Here is a 27266-nt window from a genome sequence, read left to right on the forward strand (position 1 = left end):
TTGAGAAACTCCTCTCAGGGCCTTCACTGATCCCTAAAAATTACTAGACGAGAGGGATTGAGGGGGAACCAAACTGTCTGCGCATGAAACATCTGCTGCGCCACCCCCAGATCACAAAGTGATCTGTGGCCACCTGGATTTTATGAGATGGTAATAAGGGCAGATCCAGTTAGACCAAAAGTTATTCTAGTTCATCTGTGTCTCTGGCTGTTGGGATGTGAATAGATACAAGGAGAGGGTATATTTATTAAATATTATCTAATAAATAGATACCTTTCCTCAGGTTGTGAGTGCATCCCTTTGCCGCTTAGAAGGAAGCTTGGATAGGCCAGTTTTAGACTTTTAGTTTAAGTATTCCAGCATGCATTAAGACAGGGTTTTCTTGGTATTTCCTCCTTTTCTTCGCCTTAAAACAATAACCACACAGTCTTGTAAAATGTAAAAATAACATTTACTCACTCAGCATCCTTGTTGAACAGTAATAGATACAGCAGCAGAGAAGCCAACTCTTAGGGGCCGTGTTGATGGGCATTCCCATTCAAATGGTGTGCATGCACTGCGCCATGTGGCTGATCATGTGTGGCAGGGCTTACCTGGGCCCCCACAATATTTTATTCAAGTTGGCATCCCTGTACAGCAGCTTTGTTTAGGCAGGCTTAAAATGGTACTTCAGTTAAGTATAAGTCTAGCTTGGAGCTCAGACTTTTCAGGTGTTCTCACATTGCTGGCAGGGTAGAAAGAGATGGGAAGAGTAAGAGAGTGTGCCCAGGCAGATAGGAGAACATATAGCTATGCCCTCCCTCTGTCAGGGCACCGTGGGAGTGTCTCTCACAGAGTCCTCTCTAGCAAGCTTACAGGAAAAATCTGTGAGCATCAGCTCCTAACATGTGCCTATCTAGCAAAACATAAATTGTTGGTTTGACTGCATGTTAAATATCCCACACTGGCAATGGGCTGCCCAAGAGAATCCATCAAGACATGATGGGAAATTACTAACCTCTCTTTCTATGTCCCCACCATTTGATAATTGGAGGTATTCTGCTCTTGATGGTGGAGGTTCCGCTCTTAATCACCCACATATTTTAAGTGCGCCATCTATGAGATGATTGAATCGTTTCTACAGACACTTGTCTGCTGGGGGAAGGACCTTACAAGCAAACATCTCTCCCCCCCTCCCCACATGAGCTATTTAAACTGGGGGTGCGAGGAGTTCAGGGTCCACGCAGGCTAGCATTTGAAATACAGGTTAGTTCTGGAGCATTGCTGCAACAGGGAATGAAAAAGAAAAAGTGAAAATGTCCTTCCCTTCTAACAAGGAACTGCATTTCTGCATCCAACACACCCTTCAATATATTTTAATAGGCAGCTGTATTGAGACTTTGGCAATATACACATGTGTTTATATTGAATTGGTTATATACAGTGCTTTTTTCTGGGGGGACCCTGGGGTACACATACCCCTAAACATTTTGTGAATCTAAGTGTGGCCTCATTGAGGGGCAGTATTTCAATATGAGAAGAAAAATGAGAGTACCCCCAAACATTATATATATAAGACAACTTAAAAATGTCAGGCAGTCCCAGAGTGTTCGCTTATCAAGCTGTAGCTTCTGGTACACTTTGATATTTTAAAATGTCTCCAGGATGAGGCTCTGGTGGGCTTGACTGGTGCCTGGTGGTCTATCAAAATGGGATCAGCTTTGAATAGTGATTTGTCTAAAATCCAAAGGCAGAAGAGGGGGAAAATGGATGATCTCAGCCCTGGTCCTGAAGCAAAAGCTTGGCAGCACAGTTTCTGGTAGGTTTGGGACCTGCCAGGAGGAAGATGGTGTTCCCTTGGGGCAAAGGCCAAAGGCAACCAATCAAGCAGAGATGAAGTGGAGCAAAGTTGGGGCTTCTTATGTTCAAGGAGACACCTTAGGGTGCAAAGCTCTATCACTGATGTCTAGGAAGACCTTGTTTCCACCTAGCAGAAGTGGTTGGTTGGTTGGTTGGTTGGTTGGTTGGTTGGTTGGTTGGTTTGATTGATTGATTGATTGCATTTCTATGCTTCTTTTCATTCACATGAATTGCAAAGCAGCTTACAAACAATAAATAACAAGAACATAATAGAACATCACAAACACAATGTAAATCACATAGAATAATTAACCAATAATCAGTAAAACAGTTTAAATCTACAAAACATTATTAACTAAACAAATACAAAAATATACTATTATAACGAAAGTCATATCATAGGATTCACAAAGTACAGCAGCAGTAATAATCTTTAAGATAAAATTAACCACATTAACAAAATAAGCTAAGCACTGTTGAATTCATACACACCCCCTCCCCACCCCCATGACATACCATATTCTACTCTATTCATTAAGACACATACACAGAAAGCCCATCCGAAAGGCTCCTGGGGCTGCACACAGACTCCATATACTAACAGTTGTTTCCAAAGCCTAGCAGAGAGGAAGCATGGAAATGACCAGGGGGTGGGGGGGTGTATGTGTGTGTAGACAATCATACCTAAGGATGCTTGTACATGGCGGTTTTTTTTTTACCAATCTGGGGCTGCTCAGGGGTTAAACTTTTGTGCAGTCCCCTTCAGGACAAAAGTCCTCATCAAATACCATTCCATGCTTATTTTCCCCATTTAATCCAGATTTATCATTTATCCTGCAGTGTGTTCTTGCTTCAATACAGTGAATCCAGGTACAAAAACAGGTACAAAATACGAATATGCATTTTGATGTTGTGTTGACATTACACAAGCAGCACAAAGCCCATAATAAACAGTTGTGTGGAAGTACCCCACGTTCATGAGCTTTTGAACGTTGTGGTCAGTGAAACATTGGAAGGTTTTGCATGCTCATAAATCATCATTAATTGGTTCCACAGAAAAGATCCTAGTTCCCAGTTTTTAATATCAGTTTTTTGATGTGTCCAATATGTGGGCATGTATTGAATCGCCCTAGAGTTGATGCATTCCATCAAACCCTGGTGCTATCTATTTTTGTGTATCCTGAGATAAGCTGGGCCTGGTCCACCGTTAGACGAAGTGAGACAGCTGCCTCAGGCAGCAGATGCCAGGGGGCAGGAAGCACCAGGATGGTGCTGCCTTCAGGTGCAGTGCAGGACATTGTATTGTTTGCACAGATTCATCTGCCACCCCTGTCAGCTGCTGTATGAGGAATGGTTGTGGTGGGGCAATTCGTCCTTCATCCCAGGCAGTGAAATGTCTTGGGCTGACTCTGGAGAAGACCTTCGCTTTTTAAACATATTGAATGCTCTGTTTACATAGGAGACATAAGAAGCTGCCTTTTACTGAGTCAGACCCAATGATCCATTTAGTTCCGTATTGATCTACATTGACCACCAGCAGCTGTCCAGGGTTTCAGACAAGGACTATCTCCCAGCCCTACCTGGAAATGCCATGAGGGACTGAACCTGGAATCCTGTATCTACGCTATCCCTTTCCCTCTTTCTGCAATGCCTTAAAAAATGGCTTCCTGAGTCCCCATTGTGGGCACAGTCTGGACCATTCTCAAGAGCAAAACACAACTGTGTTTTGCTTTTCTGTTTCCCAATTGGTGACACACAGTAGGGCTGAAAGTGGAGAGGTGAGCCAGAGCCTGAAGGTAAAAGTAAACATAAAGGACCCCTGGACGGTTAAGTCTAGTCATAGGGGACTATGGGGTTGCAGCGCTCATCTTGCTTTTCAGGCCAAGGCAGCTGGCATTTCTCCACAGACAGCTTTCCGGGTCATGTGGCCAGCAGGACTAAACTGCTTCTGGTGCACAGAGGACAGTGACAAAAGCCAGAGCGCATGGAAACACCGTTTACCTTCCCGCTGCAGCGGTACCTATTTATCTACTTGCACTGGTATGCTTTCAAACTGCTAGGTTGGCAGAAGCTGAGACAGAGCAACGGGAGCTCACCCCGTCGTGCAGATTCGAACCACCAACCGTTCGATCATCAAGCCCAAGAATGTTCCATATTCCAATTAACATGGAAATGATACTTGTGGGTCCTGAAGGCAGGTGCTAGTAACTGCATATTATTGCATGCACATGCACACACCCTCATAAGATTAAGAACCATTGGGATGGATCAGCCCAAAGTTTTCTCTCGTCTTGCAGCCAAGGGACTCTGAGATGCTCAGAAGCCAGATTTGAAGCAAGTGACCCTTCTTCTACTGGGGAACTTATGGTCCTCCATATGTCCTTAGACTGCAGTTCCTATCATCCCTATAAAAGTCTGGCAACATCACCATCTCTCTCTCTTGCTCTCCTACTCTCTGACTTCATCTCCAGAGATGCAGCTAGTTGTTGAGCCTGAGGTCAAAAGACTCCATGGTACTTACATGGATGTAACTTTTATATGAGTGATACCCATCCCAACCTGCAGTGCTTTTTTCTGGGGGGGCGCAGGTGTATGCATACCCCTAAACATTTTGTGAATCTAAGTTTGGCCTCATTGAGGGGCAGTATTTCAATATGAGTAGGAAAATGAGAGGACCCTTAAAAAAATCTTTTTTTTAGGAAAAAGGCACTGCCTACCTGGCTGCGCCCAGGGGAAGCAGCTCCCCCAGGGTTGACAGTGAGTCATCCCGGCTGGGCCCACATTCAGCAGAGTGTCCATTCTAGCAAACAGGAAATATTCGACTTGTCTGTTCTTTCTGGATCTCCTACAACTCTTAACATCCAACGGCAAAGAATTCCGTGGGTTACTTATATTTTCCCAACTCTGCTGATGCCGGGATTTCAGTTCTGCAGCCTGAACTTATTGGCGGCAATGACCCCCTAACAAACAGGGGACGCTGGGGTCTTCCTACTCCCTCTCCTCATCACCCCTCTCCTGTTCCCCATCTTTAGAACCTCCTTCCTTGCCAGACCTCTTCTCCGTCTTCAAAGCTCCAGCTGCGTTGGGCAAATGGGTGGGAGGTGGGGGGGGGAATGAGCAGAGGCCGGCAGCTTCCGAACCCCCGCTGGCTTTGACGCTTGGCAGGGATCTCCTCACCCTAAGCTGAAGGTGGGGCTCGCCCCCCCCAGGTCCTCCAGCCACGCTCCGGGCGCGCAGGCGGGCGAAAGAGCTGCGCGCACACGCCCCGTCTCCCCCACTGTGCGTCCCGTCGGGGCGGGCGCGACCTCCGCATCTGGGCCATAGAGCTGGATCCGCGGCTCCTGATCGTCCAGCGACTGCAGGAGGCGGCGGCGGCAGGTAAGGCGGCGCTCAGGTGCGCGTCGGGAAGGGAGGGGAAATGGTCAGGCGGCGCCCCCTCCCCCTTGCACTGCTCCCCGCCTGCCTGCGGGGTGGATGTGCCTCCTGCCAGCCAGGACGCCTGGCGCTGCTGGTGCCCCGCCGCCGCCCGCATAACTGCTGCTCCTCGGCGCATGCTGGTCCCGAGTCACCCGTGGGCCGCTTCGTTGTGGGCACCCCGCCGGGGGGAGAGAGAGAGGAGGGGCCGGACGCTGCCGCGCTGGGGCTCAGTGCCTCCTCCGCCGGGGTAGGTTCGGCTCCCTCGCTGCCGACGGCGCGCCGCCTCCCAAGCAGAGCAAACGAGGATGTTCTCCTCCTTTCTGTCCCCGCTCCTTCTCCTCCTCCTCCTCCCTCTCTCTCTTGTTCCCTCTTTCGTGGGATTTCATTCCTTCCTTCGTGTCCTGCTTTTTCACCTTCTTCTTTTCCCTCCGACCACCTGACGGGCCTCTGGCAGGGGGCTGGTTTCCATAGAATAGGGAAGAAATAACTGACAGTTGTGGCGATGGTTGTTGTTGTTGTGGTCGTCTTCCAGGCTGCGGGCGTGGGGGTAGGGATGGGACCCCTAGGTATCCAGCAGGGCAGGTGCTCCCCCTCTGCCTCGACCTCCTCCTCTTCCTCCGGGGCAAGTGCTTTTCCAGCCAGGCCGGGAGAGGTTTCCTTGCCTCCTAATCTGACGTCCAGCCCATCAGAGCTGTTTTCTTGTGCCGCTGCCTCCCTCCCTCCCTCCCGCTCAATCTTTCTTATCTGCCTTCGGTTTTGTTCCCTGCAGTGCCGATCTCACCGGGGTAGGATTAGCCGCCCAGGAGGCGCGCGGTATGTTGCGGTCCGGGCCCCCCTGGTCGCCTCCTGGTCCCTGCCAGAAAGAGGCACCTTTGTGCTCCCAACCAAGATAGCGCGAAAGTCGCGGTTTCCGTGTTTGCTTCGCTTCTATACGGCTTCCACGCACTTCGACCACGCTCCCTCTCCTCTCCTTTCCACGCCCACCCCACCCCCAAAATTTGGATTTTTCTCAGCATCTAAATAATGCTTTAAGATTAGGTCCCTATAGCGAGTTCCGCGTGCTTCCGTTTTGTGTGTGAGCGGCGGGTGGCGGTTTTGCAAAACTCCGCTTCTGGAGGGACAGAAGCCCTGAAGGGCCTTTGGAGCAGCTAATCCGCCGACGCCCCCCCCCCTTTGTATTTTGGCACCGGCGTGGCGGTGTTTTTATTTTGTTCAGGGAGGGGTCCTCTCGCAAACTCCCCTCCTCACTCGATTCATTGGATGGAAATCCTCCGCTTGCCTCCTTCGGAGCTGACTTCCGAAGGTACAGGTCCCAGCCCACTCCGGGACCATTTACTCGCAAGGAAGTGATTGGGGAGGGAGAGGAATGCCCCGAGGGGATTGCCCGCCTGCCCAGAGACTCTAATGAGGGCAGCTGGCTGCTTTCCGCGGAAGGCAGGGAGCGGGGTAGAGGCGGGGAAGGAGGGCTTGGGGCCGAGGGAGAGGGCGCAGGATACGGAGGTGCCCTTGCCGGGGCTCCCCACTCAACTCCGCGCGCTCACTGAGCCCACTCAGCACAGACCTGGCGTGGAAAGGAAGGAGCGAGCGAGAGGGAAAGGAAGAAAATAAGACACGAGGCGAGGAGGAAGATCTCGGCTCCTTTTCTCCTCCACTTGACGCTGTTGCAGCGCTTTTAGTCAACTTATCTCGAAGGGACGGGAGGCTCTGGAAGCGGGAGTCAGAACAGGCCAATTTGGTTGTGAGGCTGCTGCCTGCAGACGCCCTCGCTTCGCTGCCCGGCCTCGCGCGCCTCTGAGGGCCCGTGGCCCGGCCAGCCTGCCGCGGGGCACTTTTGGAAACACCGAGCCCCCACCCCGAAGGACCATGTTGCCGAGCTCAAGCTTCCAGCCGAAGGTTGTGGGGCAGCCGGTGGGTACTGATCCGGCGCTGCTGGGTTCTGATTCCCCCAAATACGCAAGGGGGATGAAGTGGGGAGCCGTCCTGCCTCCGGAGCCCCCCCCGTCACATTACTCAGAGATATAGGGACGCGCCGGCGTTGCAAGTGCTACTGGTGGGGGTGGGAGAAGAATAACGCGACCGGAACACCTGCCAAGCTTCCTCGTTAAAATAATTAGAAATGTGGTTGCGAAGGGACCGCGAGACGAGAGGGGCGGGGCGGGGCGGGAGAGACGGGCGTGGCCGAGGAAGGAATCTGCGCGGGAGGGGGCATCCCTTGACTCTCAGTCCTCTTGACCATGTTGTCGCTTTTGTAACGTGGGCATGCGCCAACCCGTATCCCAGTGGGGATCCGGGACAGGAAAGGGGTTCCCTTGCCCAGTCTAAGAAGCAGGGGTGCCAACTTAAATGAAATGGGGGGGCAGGTAAGCTCCGCCTCGCATAATCAATCACATGGCACTGCACACACCCACTATTTGAATGCCAATGCCCATTAACTTTTTTTGGGGGGGGCTCAAATATTTTACTGAGGGGGCAAAGGGATCTCGGCCCCTAGGAGTTGGCTCCTATTTGGGTGGCCTGCGAGAGGACCTGCTTCGGGAGAGGAAGGGTTGACTGGGCCCGTCGACCACGAACCTAGAGGAAGGCGCCCGTGTGGTTGTGTGAAAAGGGCAGGGCGCGCGGGGGGGGGCGCTCTCTCGAAGAACTCTCCCACCTCGCAGGAGGAGACCGCAACTCGGGATGGTTCCCCTGCAGCCGCCGCCCGAGGAGGCTGTGCATCGCTTGTGCTCGGGACGGAGCGTGCGCGCGCGTTCCTTAGTTCCTGAGCCGCGGGGGACAGGGAGCTGAAAACAGTATTTCTGACGAAAGCCCCTACTGAAAAACATTTTTTGCTCCCTTCTTCACCAGAGAGAAAGAGATAGAGGGAGAGAGAGATCATTTTTGAAATAACTTCAGTGGGTGTGAGAGAAGCTGGCAGTAAAGAAACGCGGGAGGGGCGAGCTGGATCCAGACCGCTTTTCCCTACCCGGAGAAAGCCCTTCCCCGCGTTGTTCTTTCGGCTCCCCAAACGCACGCGAACCGCTAAGGGGCCATCAGGAGGGCTCCCAAACCCAGCAGTCCCTGCCGGCCTCGACGAGAAGGTTCCGACCTCGGGGCAGGAGGGTCTCCATCAGCCTGCTGCGCTCGGGGAGGCCCCTTTCCCGGGGAGGCTTGTTAACGCACCCCCTCCCCTTTCACTCTCTCTGGCCACAGTCTGCCCCGGCCTTCTTCGCCGCGGAGACGGACCCAGGCGCGCGAAGGTCCACGTGGCGGCTCCCACCTTGGCCGGCTCCTCTTCTCCCTTCGCCTTCTCAGTCTCCTGTTTCTCATCTTTGAGCAGCTCTTCGCCTCCGTTTAAGCGGAAGGAGCCGGTGGCTGCCAGAACTGTTTTTGCGCCGTTCGGAGGATGGCTCATTAATTAAAAGAACCGCTAATTGCTCCTTGCGAGACAGAAGTGAGCGCGCTGGGCCAGCGTCAGAACTTGGGGTGCGGGGAGCAGAGAGAGAGAGAGAGAGGTGGCGGGGGTGGGGGTGGGAAACTGCGCTCCCTGCAAAGATCTCTGGCAACTTGGTCCCTCGTTGCCTCGGCAATATTTTTCCTTCGGGTTGCCCCCTCCCCAGTCCTGGGGAACGACCCTGCACTGCCGTCGAAGGCTCCTGGGCTCCTGATGGAGAGACGCTGCTGGTATTGCTGGGGCGGGGGGGGGCGGGTTGGAGGACGGCGAGTGTGACGTAGAGGAAGAAGCGAAGTTGGGGCAGGGTGGGTCAGCCACCGGTTTGTAATGGGTGAAGGCTCCAATTGGGGCAGTTTGGGGGAAATGGAGAATAAATATGCAATGGCCAGGTGATCTTGGGAGAGAGAGAGAGAGAGAGATAATGGAAGGGGAATCGGGGAAGATGTCCTGGATCGGTTGGCGCCTTTTGGCCCGCAATTTCAGTGCATTAAATCGAGAGTGGGCAGCATGGGCTAGAAAAAGTGGTGCGTGGCGGGGGTGGGGCGAGCCCTACTCGGCCCAGTGCAGTTGTTGACCCCATCCCCATCAACCCGCCTGCGGTGCCAGAGCCTCCCCTCCCCCCCAGGCGGCCTTCGCCTTCCGTTTCCCACCCGGCGGGGGCTGCGAGGTTTCTCGGCTGAAGGCGACAGAGGAGGACCTTCGATAAGAGGCCCCTCTTCGACAGAAAACGGGGGAGATAATTTATATGATTATTGGGCGGAGGGAAGAGCGGCGAAAACAAAACAAAATGTTATTTGTAATGGTAAAAATCCTTCTAAACCAATCACGCCATTTAACACCTCGATATTGGGTTTTATTTGTTCCGAACTGAGGGCTATAATCGTGATTCCGCAGCCAAACGAAAACGAAGAACAAACAGAAATATTGCTTTATATCTAAAATATATGTAAATAAACCGACAGGAAGGGTGAACAAAGCTTCTGCTTAGAGATCCACAAGGCAAAGCGCACCCTAATAAAAGGGTGTCAGGAGAAAAGGAATAAAGGAGATGAGAGAGGGGTATATTTGTGTGGCCCCCCTCCATTTATTTTGTCAATAAGGTTTGCGCAGGAGACCTTGCGGACTGGGGCCGGTGCTCCTCCAGCTCCTTCAGGAGAAGTGAAAGCGCAGCAGCGACCCCCTCTCCGCCACCCCCTCCACCTAATCCTGCAACCCCCGCCCCAGATAGATCCTGGGCCAAGACCCTTCCTCAATCGCCGGCCCTGACATTTGCCCTTCGGCCACCTAAAGAAGACCTCTTCCCGGGCGTCCATTGGCCTTCCATTTGCCTGCTCCACACCTGGAAGCTGCCTGCCTCGCTCGCCTTCTTCTCTCGTACCTGAGGCAGGCAGGCACCTGTCTGTCTAGCCCCCTGCCTGCCTGCCTGCCTAGGCTTCTGCTGAAGGGCCGCTTCCCGCCCCCTCACCCCCCACCTCCTTGTGCCACAATATTTACGCAGCCCACCAGCCAGCCAAAACCGAGCCCCAGCCCTCCGGACCTCTCCGATTGGTTCACGCGGAACTCGTAAATTTATTTATTTTATTCATTTTTTAATTCTAAGGTTGGGTTAGGTTGGCAGCCAGGTGGAGAAAGCAGAGAGGGGGGGGTGCCCCACTGTCAGGATGGAGAAGCCCGGTGGGGCCTGGGATAGAGGGGGACGGGAGGAGAGGGATGAGGAGAGGAAGGCAATTCCCCCTTTAAGACCCCCACCCCACCCCATCCACCCCCACCCCGTCCGCTCGGGGCTGAGGCAGAGGCTTGGGCGAGTAGCTTCTTTCGGCTGCTTTGTAAAGGAGAGCCAAACGGGGGGGGGGGCGCACAGCCCCATCCCCAACGCACCTCTTCCTCCTGGATCCCAGCAGCGCGGGCTGCCTGGCGAGACAAGGCGTTTTAAATCCTCTGCAGATTTGTTGCGATGATCAGTCTCGACTGCGGCCCTTAGAGGGGAGGAAAAGGCGGTGCTGTGAAATCGGGCGGCAACCCAACGAGACCCCAAAGGTCTCCTGCGGATTCCGCTAGCGAGGCTCCTCCGCGGGGCAGCAGTAGCGGAGCAGCTGAATCGGCCGGCGGACCTGCCTCCTCCTCTCTCTGCCGGGGCTACTCGCGTCTGACCAGAGAGGGTGGGAATGTGGTTGATTTTTGCTGACTTATTTATTTATTTTAAAATTAGCTGTGCTACAAGTATCGGGAACACGCACAATCCCGCCTAAGTTATTTTTTTTTCTTTTCTTTTTTTGCCTTCTCTTCCCCAGGAATCCATATCTCCCTTTCTTTTGCAAAAGGCACCGATCCGTTGCCCCCTTCTTTCCAATTTCTTTCGCCTTTCTCCATTGGCCCATCTAGCCCAGTATTGTCTACACGGACTGACAGCAGTCACTCTCCAGGATTCCAGGGCATAAAAGCCAACTTCTAGGAGCGGAGGTCCCTTCGCCCCCTCCCCCCAGTAAAGCCCCCCCCCCATTGATGGGCATTGCCATTCAGTGTGGATGTGCCCAGTCATGTGATCGATTATGCGGGGCGGGGCTTCTCTCCCCCCCCCCCAATATTTTATTCAAGTTAGCACCCCTGCTGCAGGCTGAGGTCTTTCCCAGCCCTGGGGAGGGATGCCATTGCGGACTGAACATGGGGCCCCTCTGTGTGCGAGGCAGATGTTCTACCATCCAGCTACTTCTGCAATAATAATAATACTAATAACAGTAATTTTAAAATTGAACATTTTTGCCATCCCTTTGGCAAAACCTTAAAGCCCACGCCATACGCCCGGCCGGCCCGGCTGCCCTCCTCTGGGGAAGGGTTGACCCACCTGGAGCAAAAGCGCAGCTTCCAGACAGAAACAGACACACGCAGAACCTCAGTAAACCCGAACAGGAAACCGGTCTCCTCTTCCCCACAGATCCAGCTCTTTTCTCTCCCCCCCCCCGCTTTTTTCTGTGCTCCAGTTGCATTTTATACAATATTAATAATACCCGTTGCTTTTTTTTAAAAAAAGGGGGGGAGGAGGGAAGAGAGAAAGACTTCCAACCTTTTTACGCTTCTGACATTGCACGCTCAAAACCCATATTTCACGTGTCTTGTTCTGTTTTAAGTTCAGTGCATTTAACAGGACCCTAGAGAGGATCGTGTGGTGAAGATTTCTCTTCCCTCTTTGACACCTGGAGAAAAAGAGGCAGGCAGGGAGGGAGGGAGGCGGTGTGTGTGTTGGGAGGGGCGCTTCTTTAAAAGCCCTGGACTTCTAGAAGCCCTGCCAGGACACCCCCTCCTCCCTTTCTGTCCCGGGGCCTCATCCTGCCTGCCTCACTGGCTGCTGAGCCCCTTCTTTTCCTGATGGCTCGACTCCAAGCCCTCGGCCTTCCTCGACCTCCTCCTGGCATCTAATTACTGTACCTAATTTATCGGCGCAGGATGGAGGACGATCCGAGCTGATTTAGCGATGACTGACAGCTTTTCAAATCGCCCTAAAATGTCGTGTTCTTCCCCGACTAGGACACACGATTGGCGGGGGGGGGGGGGAGAGTGTTGCACAAGGAAGGCGAAGCTGGGCGGGCTGGGATGGAGGCGGCTTCAGAGCAGGATTCGACCCTGCGCTCCTCCAGAATAAACTTCCTCCTGGGATAGAAGCCACGCAACCGACCTATACGATTTAGCACCTTGTTTGTAATTCATTCATCCATTCATTAGCAGCAGCCTGGACGTTTCCACGCCGAATTACTGCTTCCATTCCATTCGCGAGCTGTTATCCTGTTTGCAAAAATGGAAAAGGAGAGACGCTCTCGGTTATTGTCTCAATTTATTCCTGCGAGTGGTGCGGGAAAGACCCTTCTCCTCCATAGCCGAATCTTACCCTGGTGGGAAAAGAAACTTTGTGCAGAGCAGAGTTGGGGAGGGGAGGGAGGGAGGGGTTAGAGGAAGGAAGGAAGAAGAGGCGAGAGGAAGATCTTAACCTTCCTTATTATTAACCTTAACTTCTTCTTCTTCTTCTTCTTCTTCTTCTTCTTCTTCTTCTTCTTCTTCTTCTTCTTCTTCTTCTTATTATTATTATTATTATTATTTACAACCTGCCTTACATTCGGGCCGCTCCTAGCGCAAAACTGTTTCATTCGGATGTAGGGTAAATTATTTTTGTTATTGTTGCTGCTGTTGCTGTTATGGTTATCATTAAAAGCATTTAAGAACTCTCTTACACAAAAGGGCGAAAACACCTAACTGGAGACGAGGAAACTCAGCGCTGCAGCTGCCTGGCGTCTGCTCGGCGCTGGTCCGGGAAGCGAGAGCTGAGAGTCCCCCTCATAGGCCTTTATGCACCTCGCGGGCTTCTGCGCACCCGCCTTTCCCCCGTTTCCCTGACATGGGAGCTTGGCGCCCAGTTATCGGGGGCCTACCGAGGTGACCCCCCCCCATTGACACGCGATGTCCCCTCACTGCCTTGTTGGGTCTGGGCGTACAACGGGCCTATCACCGCAGCGGAGAAACCGGAGCTGACTCTACAGTCCGCTTTCAATCCGGAGTTAGGGTTTGTGCCAGGGAGCTGCCTCCCCTTGTAAGCCGCTGCCTAGGCTGGAAGGATGGGAGGGGGCCCCGGGGGTCTCCTCCCTGCCCCGATTCCCTTTGGCATCCCAGGCAAGCAGACAGACAGACGGAGGGACCACCTGAAACCCGGCAATTAGCAGGGTCTTCCGCCTCCCTCGGTGGGAACTTCCCTTTGTTTGGCTTCTGTCGCGGGAGCAGGCCTGGCGTTTGGGGACTGCGAGGCAGCAGATGGCCCTGGCTGGGCCGGGCGGGCGCTCACCTGTCGCCTCCCACCAGGTGGAAGGGGGTGGCTGTCTGAGGAGGGGCTCCCCTTGGAAAAAAAGGTATTTGAAATAGTAGTAGTAGTAGTAGTAGTAGTAGTAGTAGTAGTAGTAGTAGTAATAAAAACAACAACAACGATTAATAGATTTTTGCTGGTGGCACTGCTGCTGCTGCTGCTCTGGTCCTGAGTGATGTGAGCGTGGCGCTGGGATGTCAGGAGCGATCTTGCCAGGCATCCGGCGTGCTTACAATCCATCCTTTCCACGCTGGGTGTCTCTTCTTGTGCTCGCACTTCACTTAAGCAGATAATGAGAGTGAGGGGTGGGTGGGAGAGGGAGCTGGTGGGGGGAGAGGAGGGCTTTCGGGGGCCCCTCATCCCTCTTAAATTATAGCCCTTGTGTTGCTGTTTCCAGGCATTAAATCAATCTAATTACATAAAATATAGACTCCAGTCCCTCTGAGATCGTTAGCGGGGCCTGAGGCCGGGACCCTGCCCTGTTCGGAGGGACTCCATTGAGCAGGCTTCGCGCACTGGGCGCTCCGGAGCCGGTCCACGGTTCCTCGGGATGCGCTGCTCCCCGGACACATAACGCGCGCAAGCATCTAGCAAATCGACACAACTCCCAGGCAAGAACAGAGGGCAGCTGCCTTAGAAGCGCAGAACTGCAGAGTGGGAAGGGGCCCTGGGGGTCGTCTAGTCCAACCCCCTGCCACGCAGGAATCTCAACCAAAGCATGCATGAAGCATTTAGATGGCAACCCGTCCTTTGCTTGAAATTCCCAATGGAGGAGAGCCCACCATTATTCCGAACGGGTCTGTTCCACTGTCGAACAGACCTTGCCAGTCCAGATCAAGGCGCAGGTCGTCCTAGCCCGGCGTCCTAGCCCCTGACCGCCCGTCGTTCCAGGCAGGCGCCTTTCCTCAGCCCCAACCGGAGATGCCTTCTGTCTGCCTCTACCCACTTGAGTTTGGGCTGCTTTCCAAAACGCCCAGAGAGTTTGGCTGCAGCTTAGCTGCTGCTGCTGTTGTCACCACCACGTTTGGGGCAGGAGGTGTCCGTCCCCTCCCGCCTTTCTACAGATTATGTCAGGTCCACCTAAGCTAAATCCATCCCACCTGCTCAAAGGGCGGAGGCGGCCCAGGTCCAAAAGGCCCGGTGCTGCTCAGTGGCAGAGCACGGCCTTGCAGGCAGGAGATGCCAGGTTCAGTCCCGGGAGAGCAGCTGGTAATGTCCCCCGCCTGAAACCCTGGACAGCCGCTGCCAGTCAGTGTGGACAATACCGCGCTAGGTGGGCCAGTGGCTGATTTTGTGCAGAGCCTCTTCCCATGTTCCTGTGGCTTCATGGCCCGGGGGAAATGGAAACGTCCAAGGGACCAGGTTATGCCACTGCCTGCTTCACCCCGCTTTTCTGGACACCCACAGGCCGCCCACCCAAAAAGCCTTCCTTGTCGGACTTCATTGCCCCCTAGGCAAAAGACTCAGAGATCAGTCAAACGCTTTAAAACTGGTTGGTATCAGTGACAGGTTTCTGGGTGTCAAGCGAGCCGGAGTTCCCAGCGCCTGCTTAACCCACTGAGGGCTCTCCCTTGCGAGCACGTTAGCCTGGATCGTGTCCTGGGGGGGAGGGGGAGGGCAGAGGCTGCAGGGTCCAGCCTTGAGACCTCCAAGGGGGTATTTAAGCAACTCAAGTATGTGCAGGGTCAGAGATCAGGACGGGATCCCGTGGGGAACGTGTCTGTCCCATGTGGGAAGGCTAAAAGGACAAGGCAAGTGGAGAATTAGCTTCGTATCTCCTTCCTCCGTCCCTCCTTCTCTCTCTCTCCATAATTTCCTTCCACAATGCTTTTTATTCATTTTTCATGACTTCCTAGTTTTAAGCAAAGGGTTTCTCAAACAGCTGGTAAGGGGCTCCTCCGCGTGAAAAGGGGGAGGGATCCCCAGTCCTGGTGTGTGTGAGGAGCGGCATGGTGTGGTGAACCCAATTCTTTCCCCACTCCAGCTTAAGGGGCGCCTCCTTTTAACTCGTCTCAGCCCATTCTGCATTTTGGGACATTTAATATATGCCTTCCTTGCGGAGGGAAGGAAAAGTCACGAAGAATATACGAATGTTAGGGAGTCAGTCCTGGGATTCTGAAAGGTCGAGTTCGCAAGCAAAGAAACAAACAGAACCAGCGGAGTGCCCCACAAGTCGGTATCCCTAAACTACCCTCTGTCTCTTCGCTGACCTGATGCCTCCAGGTGTTTGGCTCTACAACTCCCACCCGCTCCAGCACCGCAGGCCCTGCTGGCAGGGCGGGTGTGAGTTGGAGTCCAAAACTCCCGGAGGTCACCAGGTGGGCGACGTCTGCCCTCAGAGATGTGGAAAACGGGCAAAAGGGGGCTTCATGGGACCTGCGCTTCCAACTCTGTAGGGCAAGTTCTTGGACGCTTCAAGGGCACGTCGCTGGTAAAACGGTCGTTGCGCTCATACGAATAGCATTGAGCCGCTGCCTTCAGACACGCACCCCAGCCGTGAGCCATTCCTTCCTCAGGAGTTATTCCTTAGCTTGCACCCCTCTTGCAACGTTTGTTGCCGCCTTCTCTTTCTCCACCCGCCTCTCCCCATCATTTTCTGTTGGGGGAGCTGTCCCCAGAGGGAAAGGCCCCCGGAGGATCACGCTCAGGGCGCTGCTGGGCGGTGGCCGGTTCCGCTCCCTGCGGGTGCTGAAATAGAAAGCGCGGCTTGCGCGGCTTCGCTCCATCCCGGGAGCCTCTGGGGGCTGCCCTGGAGGGTCTAAAAGTACGACACTTCTCGCCTTCCTCCTGCGAGGACCGGGCCAGGCGGAAGCTCCTCCCCCCCCTGCTTTCCCCAGGAGGGCTGGGAGTGGCGGGGAGGAGCCGGAGGGGGTCTCTACCCGGACCAGGATCTTTCCGCGGAGACTGCCGCTGCGCTGCCACTCCTCACTCCAGGTCGCTTCTGACTGAAGCCGCAGCCGGGCTGGTCTTGGCCCCGACGGCGCGGCCAGGGAAGGAGAGCTCTCGAGGTGCCCGCCTGAGTTGCGCGCGTCAGGCCGGCGGCGGCTACGGCCTCCGTCCTCCCCGGGCCCGCGCGAGCACATGGTGGCCGGGCCTGGCCCGGAGCTGAGCAGCCAATGGGCGCCGCGCCCGACGTGATGTCAGAGCAACGCTAGAAAAGGCGCGGAGCCTTGCGCTGGGCTGGGACTACAGTGACTCCTGCCCGGATCGCGGCTCCTCCTCCTCCTCCTCCTCCTCCTCCCGGTCGCCCGGCCTGGCCCTCCCCTCCGCCAGTTGCTCGCTAGCTCGCTCGCTCCCTCCCCCGTGCCTCGGTCCCCGGAGCAGCCACCTCCGCCAGCGTTGCGCCTGCCCTGCAGAGAAGTGCTCCGGTCGGCTCCGCCGCGGATCCGGCCCGTCCAGGAGCTTCGCGCCAGCCGCTGCCCGCAGGCCTCCTGCCGGCTGCCCGCTCGTCCCAAGCGCGGCGGGAGCTCTCGCCGTCCGGGCGTCCCGGGGCTGCGCCGGGGCGAGGAGGCAAGCAGGCAAGCAGCGATGCTTTGAGCCAGCCAGCCAGCCAGCCAGCCAGCGACCCCGCCATCCCGCCCTCCGTCCGCCGACTGGCCTGGCCTGAGCCGACCTCGCCAGAGGACTGAAAGCAACCGCGAAGGCAGGCAGGCAGGCAGGCAGGCAGAAAGGAGGAAGCGAAGGCGAGACGGCGCGGCCGCGTTGGAGGCATGGCGTGGCCTCCCCGCGAGTAACGGGAGCGGCCGGAGGACGAGCAGGAGAAGCGCGGGACCTCCCAAGCGGCGCCCGCCAGCCACCAGCCCAGCCCTGCCATGCTCTTCCACAGCCTGGCCGGCTCAGAGATGCACGGCGTCATCGACGAGATGGACCGGCGAGCCAAAGGCGACACGCCCGCCATCAGCTCCGCCATCGACCGCGGCGAGACTGAAACGGTAGGGCCGCCGAGAAGGAGACCCCGCTCTCCGCTGCTCCGGTGATGGGCAGGCGCCAGTGGCTTCCCTCTGGTTCACCCAGGAAGGCCCAGATCCCAAAGTTTGGGGAAAGTGAGGCCAGGGGAACCCCAGATTTGCCCAGCGGCAGAGCAATTATGTATATATATATTACATATATAATTGCGTTCATTTATATATATGCATTCATTTAAATAATAATAATAATAATATAATAATAATATAATAATAATAATATATGCATTCATTGAAATAATAAGAATCCACTTGCAATGGAGGGAACCGAATCGGGGAAATGGGGGGAACAGTGAGCCTGCCAAGGCGGTTCACTCTGGTGCTGAGGAAAAGCGCAGCAGCTTTTCTGGGAAAGATCCTGCATTTCAGGGGTTCGGAGAAGCGAACAATAAGGGGTGAATAAGTGAATAAATAAAATGCATTCGTTTAAGAAATAATTTTAAGAGGGGGAGTGGCTTTGGCTGATAAATAAAATTCTTTTTCTTTCATTTTTTTGGCTTACTAAAATTATGTTTCTTCCTTCCTTTTTCTTTCTTTCCTTCTGTCTTTCTGATTCCCCATTTAAAACAAAAAAAGGTAAAGTCAGTAATATCTCTATATAATTATCTATTTATATAAAAAACTATATATTAAAAATAGATTAAATTCATTCTCGTTGCGCACAAGATATTCAAAGTGACAAAGGCCTTTATTTCTTTTCTTTTTTATGGGGCGGAAATTAGACCGTTTTTTAGTTTATCCTGTTTTTTAGTTTAAAACAAACTGACCATTCAGCAAAGTGCTTCCCCCTTACCCGTTCTGTGCCTTCTTCTTTCGCCCACTGTCGCGAGGGTGGGGAGCCAGAGGCGCTGGGAGCCTCCGGTGGGCCGACGGCTCCGAACCCTTCTCGGTTGGAGGCTGGCGCTTCCACGCTCAGGCCTGGGAAACAATAAATAAATGCTTGTACCAATTTTATGTGTTTTATTTTATTTTGGGATTTTATTGAAAATGGAGAGGAACCGATTTATATTAATCAGAACATGACATTTGCAGTCGCCTTTTTAGTCACTATCCTCCCGTTTTGATTTCGGATATTTTTGGAATTTGCTAAGTGGAAAAGAAATAGAGCGGGAATTATTACTTTGCTTTATTATTATTATTTTTAAAAAATCGGGTTTCTTTTTTGTTTTATTTTTGGGTGTTTGTCCCCGTTTTGCTCTTTAAAAATGCTTTTCTTCAAAGGTGGAACGGATAACTCAGAAATTGGATAAATTAGCCGTCGGGTGTCCCGATGCTCGAAATTCTGGGGTTGCTTAAGAGGGGCGGTTTTAAGAGAATTCCCCAAGCCTCGGCCCCTATTTTCCCGTCTCTTCTCATTTTTACGCATTAGTTTAAGGAACTAAAGGGACTCCACAAAGACAACGACCCAGCTGGGTTCAATTTGCAAATGTAATTTTTTGTGTGGGGGGGAAACATGAAACAAAACTTGGGACATTTGTTTTGTAACAAGCGCAAGAAGGCGAGGACTGGGCATTTGAACACGCATTTCGTTCATTCGTTTGACTTAAAGAGGGATAGGGAAGCAGACGCGGACTTAGGCAGCAATCCTATTCCTTCTGGAGAGGAAGCCCGCTTCAGCTCGCTTGGACTTACTTCCTAGTAGGCACGCACAGGATCGCGCCACATGTCGCATCGAAATGTTTTGCGCCTTAAGCCCAGGGCTGAAAATGCTGCGCATGTTTACTCTGAAGGAAGTCGCACCGAGCTCAGTGGGGTTTACTCCCAAGCAAGCGCAGGTCAGCTGGCAGCCCGAAGCGGCTGAGGATCTAAGTGCTTTCAGGAAGACTTGCGTGTGTTTTGTGCGAAAGCGGCTTTAGAAACTCCCTTCTCTTTTTCCTTTCCCCTTTCTTTAAAACTGTCCGAGATTTGTTTACTACTAATTTTTATTTATTCTTTTCGTAAGCAATGTAATGCATTTTAAAATCACTGCTTGTTTATGTTTCATTCTGCAAGGATTTAAGATCGGGCTGCGATGTCCGTCGATTACGTTTCCTTTTAAACCCTCAGATTTTTATTTTCTTCCAGTTTCGCAGCCAAACCTCTCCTGCTCTGCAGCCCTGCCCTCCCCCGCCGGCCTTAGCCTTGCGTTGCTTCTCTTCTCCCCGCCGCACCGCATTTCGCACCCCTCCCTCGGTGTGGCACAATCCAGATTGAGAGCGGGAGAAAGGACGGGTTCAACGGTCGCTTCCTTCTCACTAATCCTACCTTTCCCTCCTTCCCTCTCTCCCAGGGGCCGCTTTGGTGGGCCTGGACTGAGGTGGGGGGAAAGAGAAGCGCTTTTCCTCTTAGCTCTTTGGCTTCGCAGTTTCTCTCTCCCCCCCCCACCGCCCCCCCACCCAGCCAGGCCCCCAAGAGCGCTTCCTTTGGGCGAGTGGGCGGGAGCGGTGCTTTTTGTGGCTGACAACCCCACCCCAAAAAAAACCCCTCTTCTCTCTTCCCGTCCCGGGGTGGTACCCCCTGTCCCCGGCCCTTGCTTCAACAAGGAAGGGGAGACGAACCCGAGAAAGGCCTGGGGGCTGAACTCCGCGCCCGGGCCTCCTCGGCGTCCGGCTCCCTAATCAGCGCGCGCCTTGTCTGTCTGCTCCCTCCCTCCGCAGCACGCCATGCCCTCCATCAGCAGCGAGAGGGCCGCCTTGTGCGCGGGCTGCGGGGGGAAGATTTCGGACCGCTACTACCTCCTGGCGGTGGACAAGCAATGGCACATGCGCTGCCTCAAATGCTGCGAGTGTAAACTCAACCTGGAGTCGGAGCTCACCTGCTTCAGTAAAGACGGCAGCATCTACTGCAAGGAGGACTACTACAGGTAAAGCCCCCGGGCGGAGGGGGAGGGCAGGGCAGGCAGGGCAGGGCAGGCCCGGCCGGGGACCGCTGCGACTTTCAGCCCACCACCACAACCAGCCACGGTGGCTACTAGCCACGAAGGCTAAGCGGCGCCTGTGCCTCCACAGCCCTGCCAGTAAATGCTTTTGAACGCCAGTTACTGGAAAAGGCAGGAGTCCGAAGCTGCTCGCGGGTTTTGCGGAAGAGGCATCTGGTCGGGGACTGTGAGATTAGGATGCTGAACTAGACGCCCCCCCCGCCCTGATCCAGCATTCCGCTCATACTGTGTTCTTAGGTTCACTGCCCCGAATGCAGCCTGATTTGGCAGTCTCTCCTTTGGAGAGGAGACGCGTCATGGCCTGAGCTCAGTTCTCCATTCAATGGAGCGAGAGGCCCCGGCCCCCTGAATCCTACAGAAAGTACCCACGGCCTCCGGCCTGGGGAGGAGGAGGCATGCGGCCAGGCTAGAGAGTGCTTAGGCCGGGTCGAGGCCCCCTTAATTCGGGCATCCTGGATGGCTGCAGCGAGTATTGCGTTTCTGTGGTAGTGCACTCCAATGGGGCCTCGTCCATAATAAGTTTGGGCTGGTCAAAATCTAAGCGGGCATTCAAGCAAAGCCCTTCACCACTCGCCTCTTCCTTCCGCTCACTGGATCCCATGGCTTTGGGGCCTGCCTGACTTTCCATTGAGGTGCCCCCCTCCAAAAAAGGGGAAAAAACAGTGGAAAATAACTTGTAGAAAGAGAGGGGAGGGGTGAAGGGTGCGTGACCGCTGAAACTCCCGGGAAGTTTGGGGTTGACGCCGCTTGCTTCAGTTGCTCAATAGTTTCTCAGCGCACTTTGCGATTGTAAGCACCTCGCGAGAAGGGACCCTATAGTTCTGTCCATGTGCCCTATATATGTTAAAGATAGCAGGGACCCTCTCCGCTGCGCTCCTGAGCCTCTCTCTTTCTGGACCTCCCCGCAGGAGATTCTCGGTCCAGCGCTGCGCCCGCTGTCACTTGGGCATCTCTGCCTCCGAGATGGTGATGCGCGCCCGGGAATCGGTTTACCACTTGAACTGTTTCACCTGCTCGACGTGCGCCAAAATGTTGACCACGGGCGACCACTTCGGCATGAAGGACAACCTGGTCTACTGCCGGCTGCACTTCGAGGCGCTGCTCCAGGGCGAGTACCAGCTGCACTTCAACCACGGCGAGGGCGCCGCCGGCAAAGGCCCAGCTCTGGGCGCCGCCGCCGCCGCCACTCTCGGCCTGCCCTACTACAACGGCGTGGGCACCGTGCAGAAGGGACGGCCGAGGAAGAGGAAGAGCCCCGGGCCCGGCGCTGACTTGGCCGCCTACAACGCAGGTAAAGGGAGCGGGCGGAGGCGGGAGGCTCGACGGGGCGGTCGGAGCTGGGGGCGCTGAGCGGTGCCTTTTTAGAATGCGCGTGCTTGGAGGGGGAAAATCGGGGCGCCTTGGAGCCCCTCTGGTTGTGCTATGGAGGGGGTTGAGTGGGGCGCTCTGCCGGGCGTGTGACTGCTCGGCTTTTGCAGGGGCTGGATGAAGCCCAGTTGCGCCGTTTTTGCGCCGAACAGGGAAGGGCGTGGGACATCCCAACCCGAAACCGGAGGCGCGCAAAATGGTTCAGGGAAGGGGCGCGACTTCGGAGTAGGGGAAAAAGCAGCTGCGGGGAGCCACTTCGGATTGGCTGGCAGAGTAAAAGGCATGATTCCAAAGGATGGACTCAGAATGTTGGATTAATTTTTCTTTTTTTGGGGGGGGTGTTGTAAAGCAGAGGGGGCTGCTTATGAAACGCTGGTGCTGCAAAACAAGCTTTTCGCGCGCTCTGAGCTGTTTGAACCCGGGACCTTTCTCCGCGCCTGAAAATCTCTTGTATCTGGCAGAGCAAATATGAGAGGTTGGGGGGGGGGGAGCAGGGTGGAACCTCCTGAAATGAGTTGCTGGCATCCCTGGGGAAGAAGGCTTCGCTTCCCTTCCTCCCCGACAAACGAGACCCCGAGATCTGCGTTCTTTCAGAGAATGGTAGTTTCCACGAAGGCGCTTCCTCATTTTCCAGCCGCCGCTAAACTTCGACATGTTTCTTGAGCTCCTTTTAAGCGACGGGACCAGAAATAACGCGGAGAGGGGTTGCTGGAGCGGGGAAAGGCTGCGATCCGAAGTATTGGTACGCTAAAGCGGTAGCAGGGAGAATTTAGAGAGCTGTTTCGTTTTGGTTTAAATTTCCTTATATAACGTGAACAAAAACCCCCCGAACCGAACCCAAAAGAAATGACTTGCATTATCACTTTCGTTTTAAAAGAAAATTCTGATTTAACAGTTTTCCTCCATTGTTACTATTGTTATTATATTTTATAAATATAACAATATTATTATTCGCCAAACTATTGGGAACGCCTCATCTCCCCAATGCGCCGAACTTGGTATTTTTGAACCTAAATTACCCAGCAAACTGGAGCTTCTTCCGGCGGGTCTCTTGCGGCCTTTGCCTCTCCTTCCCAGCGTGGGGGCGGCGGCGGCGGGACCTGCGGCTCTGGTCCTGGAGACGCGATGGGCTGTGACAAGTGGAAAGCGGCTTAGAAAGGCGTCCGGGACTTCAAAAACAGCCCCCTCCTAACCCTTTCTCGGCGGCAGCCTCCTCCCTCCCCCAGCTGTTACACGAGGGCGCTTTGTGGTCCCGAGTTCACCCTTCGGTGCAAAAATATGTGTTTAAGGGAGAAGGGGATATATTTTGCGTGCGTGCATGTATGCGATATTTAGATATTGATGAATGATAGGTATTTTATATTTCTTTAATATTATAATGTATCTGTGATTGATTTTTAATGCGTTGCGAGGGACCTTTAGGTAACAAGTGAGGAAGAAGCCTAATGAATAATAATATAAGACAGGGGTTTGTTGGAGAGTGGGAGGGGGCTTGTGGACTGGGGGCTCCACCAGGGCATGGGTGCATCTATGGGTACAATAGCTACTTCTTCACTGTCCCTACCCAGATGTGTAAAGCTTTTAAGGAGGGACTCTTAGTAGCCCCTCCCTCTGCACAGACATTGCCAGGTAAGGTGCTGAGTTGAGACTGTAAATTCCACACCCCCAATTTCAGGTAGCTGAGCAACTTGTAGTGTGGGAAGAGCTTCCTGCCCAATGTTCTCTCTTCTGGAATCTAGATGTGACAAAGTGGGGAGGGGGACTGTCCATATTCAGAGCTGCTGCTCTCCTGCTTTTTCAGGAGGGGGCCTCCTCTGCTGCCCAAGCAGGACCTATTCCCTCTCTCTCCCCCCCCACCTTCCAGGGTTTGAGGGGGGGTCTGGGAGCTAAGATCTTCCCACTCTCTATTTCCCTTCTTACAGCCAGTGTGTAAGGTTGGCACCACGCCTTTTTAAAGGTGGGGGGATGTGCCTACTCGGAAGCAAGGCCCATTAAGCCAAAGGGGTCTTCTTTACAAGTCTGGACATCCTTGGTCAACAGGCTACTTTCTTCTCAGTGGGGGTGGGGCTGGGGCTGCAGGAGGAGAGGTCTGCCAGAAAGGGGGGGTGAACCCAAAGGTGCCTCCAAAATCTCCTATTTGCCCTGGCACACCCTTGGCCCTTTCCTATAATTCAGGCCCATGGCAGCAACTGAGCATTTGCAGTTGGGTTCCTTGCCCACCTTCAGGATGCAGAGACCAGAGGACCCCCTGCCCTTACCTTTATCGCCGCTTAAAAATAATTATATACTGCTTAATTGTAACAAAAGCCTCTAAGCGGTTCACAAGAAACTTTGAGAATATCAATAAAATACTGTTGCAAACAAGTAAATATATATATATATATATATATATATATATATATATATAACCAGGAGTAAATTAAGGAGAGGTTTAAAGGTGTCAGTATCTGCATGTCTGGGTAGGCTTGCCTAAACAAAAATGTTTTAATCAGGTGTGTCAACACCTAGACATTCTGTGTCCCACTTTCAGTTATTGGCAGAAAATGCAAACTGAGTTGGATAAAATATATGGGTCTGGAGAAATGGGCACAAGGGTGAAAATTCCCCAACCTTCCACCCCTTTGATGCTGACCCTCCCCCTCCCCCTCCCCTCCCCTCCCCCCTCCCCTCTCTACAGGAGCCAGTGCATGTGTTGTTGTTGTTGATGATGATGATGATGAGAAGTGTGAGAGAGATGGGTGTACTTCACAAAGGCCACATCCCCTTCTCTAGTTCATATGCACAATGGGAGCAGCAGGTTGGTTGCTGGGCCCCACTCTCACCTTGCTTTGGCTCTCCCCCCACTACCTGTTTGTGAACATGATACCAGTTTTCCTGGGTCTGACCTCTCCAGATCCATCTCAACCCAGCACCTCGATTTCAGCTGAAGAAAAGCTCAGCAGTGGTGCCATTTAGTCATTTTGGACTTTGGATGTAACTGTCTTCACTTGGAAAAAATGTGGCTCGCTAGTCAGGCTGCATTTGAGCCCCCCCTTCCCTTGAGGGGGACTATGATGACACCATTGTAGCTAGATGCCTCTCTAGGATGCTTAGCTGAGGGCCCCTGGGGGTGTTGTTAGAGGATGACATAGGAGGTTGAGGTCCAGTCTTTTGCACTGGGACCCATATTCCACACCCGCTTTAAGCAATTTTTGAAAGGACTTTGCTTACAGTGACCTGGCATGTTTTAAAATGCAATGCCTATGAGATCCCAGCCATCCAAGCACTCCCTGTTTGCACATTTATCTCCCCTCCAGAAACTTGCTAAATCTTTGGTTAAAGCTGCCTAAGTGAAGAGCCACTGCTCTATCTTGCTGGTGGCAGTGAGGCTGTGGGACGTTACATCATGGTGGAGCACCCTCTGGGTTGCAAAGGGTAGATACCACAGCCTCTCAGCCAAGGGGGGTTGAGCTGGAGCCAAGCTGCAAGAGCTTTCTGTATAGGGCTGCGTCACAGGGGCAACAACACCCACACTTTGGGCTTTCCAGCTAAACTAGAGCTGGGGAGCTTGGGGCCACGCAGATTGGTGTTGGACCCCAGTGCCCATTGGCTTTGGGTCATTCTGCGCCCGATGGGAGTTTGGAGTCCAGCAACATGGCAGGGGGAGTAGGGATTGGCATGGACCTGAACTGGAAGCCAATCACATCTAAGCAATTGGGGGGTGGGGGAAGGGTTGGCTTGTGACAAATGAGGGCATGAACATGAGCAGAGCGCCGCTCTGGATCTTCATCTAGGCCACACTGCTGAGTAGAGTGGTCACCAGTGGCTGGAGCGGCAATTGGAGGGACTATGTGAAGAGCAGGCTGTTCCGCGGAGGCCATGCCAAGTTCTGCAGCTCAGTTTCCCCAAGCGGTTCCAGATGCTCCAGTCTTGGTAGGGGGTATGTGTGGGTGGGTTGTCTGGGTGTGTTTCCAGGCTCCTACTAAGCCGCAGGCAGCCATATCTAAAGTTGGGGCAAGGCTTTCCCACAGTCCTTTCTGTTATGCCTCCCCCCCCCCGTTGCCTCTTGCCTTTCAAGACCCACTGCTCCCCAGAACATTCTTCTCCAGGTGTTGCAAGCAGGCTTTCCATTGTCTGGCCATAGAAAAGGCTGGGTTCCCAGAGCCTGTGGCAACACTGGTGGGAAAGGAATGTTATCTCCACAGAGGAACCCCACTCCCAAACTGGCCAAAGTTCCCCCTCCCCACTCCTTCATTATGCAATGCCACTTTGTGTTAAGAATGTTTATCTTAAGCAGCAGAGATGAGCTGGGAGCAATCCTGTGAAAGTGGTGTTGCACATGTTATGCTGATGACTCTGTAGGCTTTCAGAGTGCACTGCTCTACTTAATCCAAAGCACGGTGGGCAAAATTTGTGAGCTGAGGGGGTGCTATGGGTGCTAACACTGGTCTCTCTCTCTCTCTCTCTCTCAATCTATTTTACTGAAAAAGTTTAAATCCCTAAACGACCGTCTTCCTTTTCTGATCTGCAGTGCCCATCCACAGCCTGACTTGTTTTTTGTTTTCAGCTCAAGCCTTCCAGGTGCAGGAGTGGGCGGGTGGGTGATGGGTGCCCCTTCCCCTCCCCCCCCGGAAAATCTTATCTCCTAAACTTGGCTCAGGCTGACTCGTCTTCTCCCTCCCACTTTCCACCAGGCCAAGTGCCCATCTGGAACTATTCGCTGGGAACAAGATTAAACTAAGGCCTCATTAATTCTTTGTCTTTGCAGGCTGGTGGGGATGCTTTGGGTAGAAAAGTGACCAGTTCTTGGTCTTTGGGGTTTATTATTTTTTTTAGCGGGGAGGGGAAGCAAAGGGTGTGTGGGGAGGACGGCTGGGTATTGTGTTCTTCAAGGGTGCAAGCAGGTCAGGAACACAGACTCTTTAGTGGGCAGAGCAGTCAGCTGTGGTGGGGATTTGTGCAGAAGACCTCAGCTTCCACTTGCCTGCTCCCTGGCCCAAGTCTTGCCATTCTGAATGGAGGTCTCCCGAGGACCTGCTGATTTGAGATGGTCTGTGACTGTGTGTGCTTATTCTCCCTCCGTGATGGCTTGTGTTTTGTTGGCAATTAAACACAGAGTGAACAATTGATTGAATGGATTCTGAGAGGATGCAGCAGTCCTTGGATGTGTCACCTTTGCGGACTTTGACGGAAGGAGCTGGTTTAAAATGGGTCTTTTCTGCTAGCATTTAACGTCCACTGAGGGGGGGGGAGTCACCTCTGCCCCCAGTCCTAGGGAGTCCTGGGTCTCTACACAGATGGAGACCTCTGTCCAACCTCGTTTGAGTTGCCAGGTCAATCTATCCAATCTCTTGGGTTTTGCTGTCCTCCCATCTTGCTACCAATTCCCTTCTTGCCAAGAATATGCAAGCCTTACGTGGAATTTGATTCCTTATTTTGCTTCTCCCAGAGAAGGCTAGCTCAGTGGTCCCCAAACTTTGGGGGGGCACCCCCTTGATTCTATAAACT

The 27266-nt window shown here is 53.5% G+C and overlaps 1 protein-coding gene across 2 annotated transcripts in view; it reads left to right on the plus strand.

Moving 5' to 3' along the window:
* Positions 1-495: 495 nt before the first annotated feature.
* The window catches only part of LHX2 (LIM homeobox 2), a 58823-nt gene continuing 32052 nt past the window's right edge, over positions 496-27266 (plus strand). Inside the window, exons 1-3 of one of the 2 annotated variants that reach the window (XM_082208957.1) lie at positions 496-5503; positions 20131-20336; positions 21320-21702. In XM_082208957.1, the coding sequence (XP_082065083.1) occupies positions 5258-5503; positions 20131-20336; positions 21320-21702 (835 nt within the window). In that variant the 5' untranslated portion in view covers positions 496-5257. Of the gene's footprint in view, positions 5504-17239; positions 17462-20130; positions 20337-21319; positions 21703-27266 lie in introns of those variants that run through there. The other variant, XM_082208958.1, reaches the window with a different exon arrangement.

Source organism: Podarcis vaucheri (genome assembly GCF_965113315.1).
Source record: "Podarcis vaucheri genome assembly, chromosome: Z".
In the NCBI taxonomy this organism is placed as follows: Eukaryota; Metazoa; Chordata; class Lepidosauria; order Squamata; family Lacertidae; genus Podarcis; species Podarcis vaucheri.